Source organism: Cynara cardunculus (genome assembly GCF_001531365.2).
Source record: "Cynara cardunculus var. scolymus isolate 2C chromosome LG 8, CcrdV1, whole genome shotgun sequence".
Classification (NCBI taxonomy): Eukaryota; Viridiplantae; Streptophyta; class Magnoliopsida; order Asterales; family Asteraceae; genus Cynara; species Cynara cardunculus.
The window spans coordinates 24,624,924-24,633,369 of NC_037535.1; the positions used below are offsets into that span (position 1 = coordinate 24,624,924).

An 8,446-nucleotide genomic window follows, 5' to 3' on the forward strand; every position below is an offset into this window, starting at 1 on the left:
TAGTGGATAACGAAAAATTATTTATCCATACCCAATTCACTAAAATTTCGAGCAACGGGTAAACACATAAATGGACAAAATTTTCTTTATCCAACATGTGAAAACATAACAAATAACGGGCTCACCCTTACCCATCATCACCAGTCCTAAACAAACCCTGATAGCGTTGGACCAAATGGCTTTCGAAACCAATGGTTTCAATTGTCATTTTCTACAACATACAATTCCGTTCAACAATAATCACCTCTTTAAAACAACAGCCTTTATAAACAATTTGATCAAACCCCCCTTTGCAAACAAATTACACGTGAGCAAAAAACATCAAGAGAGCTCTCTAAAACAACATACAAACCACGAGCCTGCCTGCCTGCCTCTAAAACTAGCTTTTTTTTTATCAAAAATACACCAAAAGAGAAAGAGAAGTTGATCAACTCTACCTCTTTTGAACCACCAAAAATCAATCAAACCTCAAAACCAAATGACCTTCTCATCCTACTCTCTCTTTCTATTGCTTTTCACAATCTCTTGAATTTAATACTTGGCTAATGAATGGTAATACAGCTGCAAGTAACGCCTTCGGGCATTCCTCGTGAGGTAGATGCCCACAACCCGATATCGCAACCAGCCTCTGCAACAGTCCGTATACAATATTTTTTACAGTCAGGATAGGTTCAACGAAAATGTAAACACGCATATCAAAAATCCTCACCCAGATAAATTCCAACCAACCGATCACCCACAAAATACCAATGGTTCCGGTAGAATCTGATGTTTCGTCAACAAGTTAAAATGACACCAAAATAAAAGGTTCATATAGTTTCCAATTTTTATTTTATACATTTTCTATATTATTTTTTTGTTATTAAATATTTACATAAATTAACCAAATGTATTAAAATAATATTTTGAGGACAATAAATGTAATAAATAAAATTTAAAGGATGAACGAAATGTAAAGATGAAGGCGTATTTGATGTTTTCAAAGAGATTTAAGTTTTTTTAGTGTATATTGGCACCAGATAGGTTTGTTCCACATTGTTCCACCATGTTCCATGGATTGTGGGTGGAACACGCATGTTTTACTTTATTCCTGTAACTCGTCCTGCCAAACGTGGAACAATGATCCTATTCTATTATGTCATGTCCAGTGTACCAAACGCACCCTAAGGCCTATGAGACTTAAAATTGTGTTGAAGTAGAAAGAGAAAGAGAGGGATAGGATGTACTCACAGAATTTACAAACTTGGATGCCATAGCTTGGACAGATTTTAGAGGAACAAGGGCATCTTCAGCTCCTGCAATAACCAAAAGTGGCAATCCCTCCACTGCTTTTACGAGCGATGATTCATTTTGTTGCGAGATAACCGTTTCAGATGACAATCTACCAATCTCATGCAATGCTTCATCCCAACCTTCTACACATAATGGCACCTAATGTCGTACCAAAACGGTAAATTCAGAGAAGTGATTTGGTGATATAATATCTCTTATAAATAGTAACCCGGTGAGAATGGAAAAAAGAAAATTATGGGACTGTTTGGTTCAGACTAGGGAATGAAAATGGGAATAGAAATGAAAATGACTGCGAATGAGTATGAGATTGAATTTTCATTCCCCCTGGTTTAACCTGGAATGAAAATTTGTGGTTCTAAGGAAATCGGTCCATTATATTATATAAAACCAAATAGTTTCTTTTATTTTCATTCCAAATAACACCCCCAACCAAACACCCCCTAAAATTAATTTACCACAAGATATATGTGTAAATACCTTGTAGAGGCTTAATACTTCCGTTGTTAGCTTGGTAGCGTCGTACCATGCTCGCCGGTTAACAACTTGAGAAATTTCGGTGCGAAGTAAAGGACGAATCAAGTGCTTCTTCCCTAGAGAAGTACGCATGAGAATTCTAGCAAAGCCAGGGACAACTTCTCTTGACAAGCTTGTTGTTAGCAATACTACACCCTTAATCTCGACCTGAAAATGTACCCATTTTTTCAATAATATACAATGTATAGCCTGGTATTGAGCATGTGTATAACAGCAATAATGCAATTTATTTTGTTACCGATGATCACAGTGAATCCACGTGTATATTCAATAGTTGGTAGTATTTACTTCTAGAGAAACATAAAGAAATGTATATACTAGATTAGCTCTTCACAAGTAATAACAGGTCCATGATATTTTTTATCTGATGTAAATTCAGTATTTTTCGAGCACTAATAAGAAGTACAATTCTTAAAGTTGACTCCAGACACTCCACAACACAAAACTCTTTAAAATGATAGGCAGCCATGTATTACTTTCTTTAACATTTTCAAATCTAAGTCAGTCAAAACAGATATGCAGCATTTATAATTTACAGCTCTTCCTTGTTGATCTTGTATTAGTCTTTTTGAATTTTGAGTAAATTACAATTTTCGTCCAGTTGGTTCAGAAAATAAGATTTTCATCCCTATGGTTTACAATTTATGGCTTTCCCAGGACTAATTCCTACCTCTAAAGTACAAGAGACCAAAACAGTAAAAAATGGTAAACAGGGACCGAAACAACAACGAATTATAAATCGTAAGAACAAAAATAGCAATGAATTACAAACCATTGGGATGAAAAGTGCAATTTCTAAATCATAGGGACGAAATCACAATTTTTACCAAACCACAGGGAGGAAAAACATAATTTACTCTTGTTTTCTGCTTTTCTTTTTTGCTTTACTTTTGCAAACCGGTGGTCTTCACATAAACAGCCTCTCTACCCTTGGCGGTAGAGGTAATGTCCTCATACACCTTACCCCCATACCCTACTGTGAGATATATTGGGATTGTTTGGTTTTGGTTCCTTGTTGATCTTGTATTAGTTCACATGGCTTAAACGAAGAAAAAAACAAAGAAGATAGATTACAAGACATGGAGAGTATTCCAGATGTCATCAGAAACTAAGGGTCAGAAACAAATGCTGACATAATGCTTCAGAAAGATGCACTTGGTAAGTTGAGCAAAACAAAATGATGATTGTCAGCATACAACTTTTTCTGCACAAAATCGTTAACTTACATTGACAAGATTTGCAGATGCCTTGACTCTTTGTGAGACCTTCAAAGCAAGGAGGCCTCCATCATCATGACCAACAAGCACAACAGAGGAAAGGCCCATCTCTTTACAGAATGAAAGAACCATGTCAACCTAGAATAATTTTACAAAAATGAAGTTCAGATTTACATTTTATATCAGTTACATAACTGTTAAATTGCTAATAAAAGGTGCTATTATCATGTAAGAAGGTGTTGCAAGAAAAGTAGCGACAATGGTGCAAGAACACTACATAAGTGCGGGATGCAATTATCCTTTTGCCAAAAAAAGTTCCAGATGCAAAAGCCTAGGTTGAAAAGGTTTACACCAACCACAGACAAAGTGTTATTTACCATGAACATAGCTACAAACTGTAATGATGTTCACTATGACATTGTAAAGACAACCCAAAATCATGCACTTTATTATACATGTGATATCGGTTATATAACAACTGCAAAGTTAACAACAAACTGATCTACTATCATGCAAAATTAGGAAGTGCTATATAATAACTAAGAACATCGGTGCAGTACCTCCCGATTAGTGCAAGAAGCATGTGTAACTAATATAAAGAGTTATCCAACAAGAAAATATAAAAAAAAGGCTGCAATGATGTTTTGTTATAAGGTGCTCAAAATTCAGAAGATGTGGATTACATCACCTGAGTATCAAGCATGTAAGGGTTGCGCAAATTGTTTGCCTCCCATTCCTCTCGCCTTGGCCTGGAAGTCAACCCCCAACCAGGACGATCGAAAGCTACAACAGTACAGTTAAGATGCCGAGATAGCACACCCATAACATGCCTCCATGAGAAGACTCCCCCTCCAAAGCCATGCACTAAGACAATCCCAAACTGGCCATTCACTTCAGGAACTTGTTCGAGCAAATGAGAAAAAGGTTTACTAATGACATTATCATCAATGCCTTCATCTAGGCTGAAAATGGGAATTTCTTCAGAACGTATAGAGGAAGTGGTACCATCTAAAAGCGGAGCATAGAGAGATGTGTGCATTTGATTGCTAAAGCTCCTACGAAGATTATATTGGGTCTTCGACATAGCATTTAGCAATGGCCTCTCAAGGAGGGTAGAGGATAGCGTACGGGAAGGTGGACTGGGCATGCTGAGTTTGTAGTGTACGGTGACACCCTGCCAACCCATGAATAGACTGTCAACATCAGCTAGTAATCTAACTGGAAGTTCCCCATCATTTCGACCATGACCAAAAGGTTTTCGTCTGATTTCACTGTCACTTTTTGGTGTCCTACCAGCAGTAGGAGTTGGAGATCGCGGAACTTTAGAATACCCAGATGTAAATAAAAGCTTGCTTGAAAGAACCTACAGATTATATTAGAAATGATGATCAGAACACGATTAAATATGGCAGAATGTTTGGAGAATAAATTGAATTAGTCTCATTTTTTTCATATGGCCTATAAACAACAGACTTCCACTTCAAGGATAACGATAAAACACAGTTAAAAAAAATAACTTCAACTTCACACAGTTATAGCAAACTTCAACTTCCCAATAAGCAATAAACAATTGTACTTTATTTCATTAAACTAACTCCAAGTCTTCAGACAACCTAATGCTAAAAGATCTCAAATGGCTTTCAAGTAGCAGAGGTACATGTGTGCAGAAAATATCAGTAACTATACGTACTGATTCAGGATCAATTCGGTGAAGCATAAACTTCCTCCGTGCTCTGCAGCTAGCCCGATAAGCAATAACAATATGTCCAAGAGCAAAAACCACAGACGACAGAAACAGTACAGGCATCCCCCACGACTTCTTCAAATGAAGCCTTTGCCTTGAAGGAGAAGATGAAGCTTCAGCCTCAAGTTGTGAATTGACGGTGAAAATACACACTTTAATGGATAAAAGAAGAATTGAAAAGGCTGAGCAAAATGTCACTGTTCCAAGATATTGCCCATGTGAGAGCAGAGGGCCATCACAGATTATATAAGCACCTGCAAACACAAAGGAGATGTTAACGCTCGCAAAAGAAGGTCCTCAGCACCTGAGTTCAGATATGCTATATATTTCACAGTATACAGGTAGATGAAAGCAAATGCTGACATTAAAGTCAACATTATCTAGATCAACCGAAAAAGGTGATGCAATTAACAAATTTCATGTTGTCCCCATATTTATTCTTGTGTTTGTGCATTCTAAAGCTTTATAAGTAAGAATGTAAATTTGCTGACCCATCTCATGGCTAAACCTTCTGCATGCATAGAATGTGCACTGGGACATCCTTTTTCCTTTGGGTGATGATCCCATTTGATTAGCATCAATGAAATAAATAAAAAAAAGGTAAAAAGAAGAGAATGAGGGCAAAGGCACTATCCGCATATTTAGACACCATTGTCAGGGATTCACTTTTATATGCAACAAAAAAGCAAAACTCAATGATTTCAAGAACCCCATGTGCTATCAAGTAGTGTTGCTACAAGTATATAACAGCATTTGACATCCAGACATGTAACGGCACTTTTCACTTTTCAAAAAGTTATGGACCACAAATTGTTAGAACAAAATTGACTACAGAAATACCATGTTTATAAATTAAAAAACCAATGAAAGTTGCTAACGAAACCAACGTTTGGAACAAAATCAAATCCATATAGCAGCACAAATTCTGTCCTAATGTCATAAAATTATTCTGAACTTACACAAATGCACATTACAGTACTTTGAAGTTCATATCATCATACCAGAAAGAGCAGAAAATATTGCAGAAGACGCACAAAAATTTGAATCGTGATGTTGATGGCAGTGACTTCGACCAACAATGAAAGCATGTGCAATATGAAAATAAAATGCCCACAGAAAAATAATGTAAGGAACTATACAGACAAATATCAACATCGATGGTTAAGAACCGGAGATGTGCACAACGAAATAAACTTGCATACATACATGTGATTACGAGAGATCTGATGGCTGAAACCACGGGAATGTCAGTCAATGAACTTCTAAAAGAGTATCTATGCAAATGCTCTTTGAAGCTGTAGCATCTAACACAAGTAAAGCTCGAAATCAAAACACAAGGAACCAATACATCACCAATTGCTACCAGAACAGGAAGCCATAATAGCAATAACGAAGCCACCATTACCACCATAACATATATCGTCCGTACAAATCTCCGTATTTTCTCGAACAACCCTCCCTTTCCGGCAGCCATACCGGTCAAAATTTCACCAATCCTTATTTATCGGATTTTGACGATCGGTGATGATTTCAAGTCGGTCCACAAGAGATCTGAGATTGAAGAACCAAAAAATCAAAAACCCTAGCCGATGCCACGTCAAACGACGGCGTATCAGCCATCTAAAGTCCAGCGGTTGCCGGAGAATGAAACGGCGGAGCTCTCGGTTCTCTCTATGGTGATGTTGAGGTGGAAATCAAAGAGAGAGGAGAGCAATCGGCATAGCTAGGGTTTGGAGAGAGGCTAAGAAGATGCAGAAGGGGGACGATGAAGTCTGGTGAAATTCGACGGAGGAGGTGTCTCTCTTTGTTGGTGGTTGTTTCTCGTGCTTTTCAACGAGGGAGTGTTCTTTTAAATTAAATTCATTTTCTATAAGCTTTCTTAATCATTTCATTTCCAACGATTATATCATTTCTTATTATTTTAATCCAATTTCTTTTACATATATTTTAAAACAAATTACATTCAAAAAAAATAATATACTTTAATTTAATTCCTATTTTGGATAACGTACTTTCAAAATTTACATTTTAATATCCAAGATGTAAGATTTAAATATTTAATTACTCGGGTAACTAGTTGAAACGTTAACTGGTTATCATGCTGATATGGTGAGTGATGTGGTATTCAACTCAGTATTATTTGTTGACGTGGTTAATGACATGGATTTTTTTTAATCTAAAATTAGTCTTCAACCGATTATTCAGGTATTTAAATGTTTAAAATTTTACATCTTATGTACTAAAGTGGAAGTTTTGGAAGTGCGTTATCAAAAATAGAAATTAAGTTAAAGTACGTTATTTTTTCATGCAATTTGTCATATATTTTATTAATATAAACTCAAAATAAAACATAATTTTTTTCTAAAATACCAAATACGTTTGTTTTTACATTTTATTTATTCTTTAAATTTTATATATTATATTTTATGCTTTTAAACTTTCATTATATTATCTACTCATAATATTATTTTTATATTTTGGTTAATTTATGTAATTTATTAGATATTAATAATAATAATAATATATAAAATAAAAATTGGAAACTAAAAAAAATTGTTACTTTGATGTCATTTAATCGTCTTGACAAAAACTTTGTAATGATATATTTTATTATAAAAAATTATTTTAATATAATTTAATAAGTTGTATAAATTAATCAAAATATAAAATATATAAACAATTTATCAAGGGTAAATTGGTAATTTTATTTGTTTTGTGATACTCAAGAACATCATTTTATTATAGACAATCAAATGTGATACTATTATTCCATTACATATGATACACATGTGATACTAAATCAGAGACCCGAACGATTTTCAATGCGATATTGGTTGCAGGCCAATTCGTTCTTATACCACTAATCCCCCTCACAAATATTATCACATGTGATAAGGTTATTGTTGATATGATACAATAATTCATCAAGACCATCACATGTGATGCTAAATAATAGACGCATACAATCTTTGGCGTGACCTAAGTCGTAAAACACGTCGTCCACACATCGCGTATTATCACATGTGATAAAGATGTTCTCACGTTCTCGTAAAATAAAAGTATTATCGTTTGAACATCCACCTGTATAAAACTAGATTTTGTCATTTCACACCAACTTAAGGGAAGTACCAACAAAGTTCTTGTGCAATAAATACAAGAACGTGATGTTTTTATAAGAAAAGGGGAAAGTATAAAAAAATCCAATGGACTTTAGTGTTTGGAATGATTAAGTCTTTGGACAATTTTTTGGAACAAATAAGTCATTGAATATTTCAAAACATATTAAATAACTCATTGGACAAATTTTTGGAACAAATAAGTACTTGGACAATTTAAAACATGTTAAATAACGCATTGGACAATTTTTTTGGAACAAATAAGTCCTTGGACAATCCAAAACATGTTAAATAATTTCTTGGACTTTTCTAAAACCTGTTGGATACATTTTTATGACTTATACAACTAGTTAATGTGGTAAAATAGTGAAAAAGTCCGGAAAAAAACCCAATGAACATTCATATTTTAAACGATTAAGTCCCTAAACTTTTTTTGAACCAAAAAGTATTTAGATCTATAAAATTAGACAAATATAATAAAAAAAGTACTTACATTTACAAAAAAAATTACATTTAAAAAAGATTTTTGATAAATTTTATTT

At 34.5% G+C, this 8,446-nt stretch overlaps 1 protein-coding gene across 2 annotated transcripts; it reads right to left on the reverse strand.

Moving 5' to 3' along the window:
• Positions 1 to 224: 224 nt before the first annotated feature.
• On the reverse strand, positions 225 to 6,590 carry LOC112517057. Of its 2 annotated transcripts, XM_025124367.1 has the most exons (8): positions 5,995 to 6,590; positions 4,735 to 5,042; positions 4,050 to 4,407; positions 3,733 to 3,944; positions 3,054 to 3,182; positions 1,771 to 1,974; positions 1,231 to 1,431; positions 225 to 628 (listed from the first exon to the last, which is right to left on the reverse strand). In XM_025124367.1, the coding sequence occupies exons 1-8, from the start codon at positions 6,260 to 6,262 to the stop codon at positions 506 to 508; spliced, it is 1,803 nt and encodes a 600-aa protein (XP_024980135.1). In that variant the 5' UTR covers positions 6,263 to 6,590; the 3' UTR covers positions 225 to 505. The 2 variants fall into 2 exon arrangements, with proteins under 2 accessions (XP_024980135.1, XP_024980134.1); XM_025124366.1 differs by having other exon boundaries at positions 3,733 to 4,407.
• Between the last annotated feature and the right edge of the window lie 1,856 nt (positions 6,591 to 8,446).

Excerpts from the sequence above, each read along its gene's own strand:
- LOC112517057 (XM_025124366.1), bottom strand. The coding sequence starts at position 6,262 with ATGGCTGCCGGAAAGGGAGGGTTGTTCGAGAAAATACGGAGATTTGTA. Across the intron at positions 3,183-3,732 it reads CTTACATGCTTGATACTCAG|GTTGACATGGTTCTTTCATT; the intron begins GTGATGTAATCC and ends AAATTATTCTAG. Across the intron at positions 629-1,230 it reads CATCCAAGTTTGTAAATTCT|AGGCTGGTTGCGATATCGGG; the intron begins GTGAGTACATCC and ends GGACTGTTGCAG.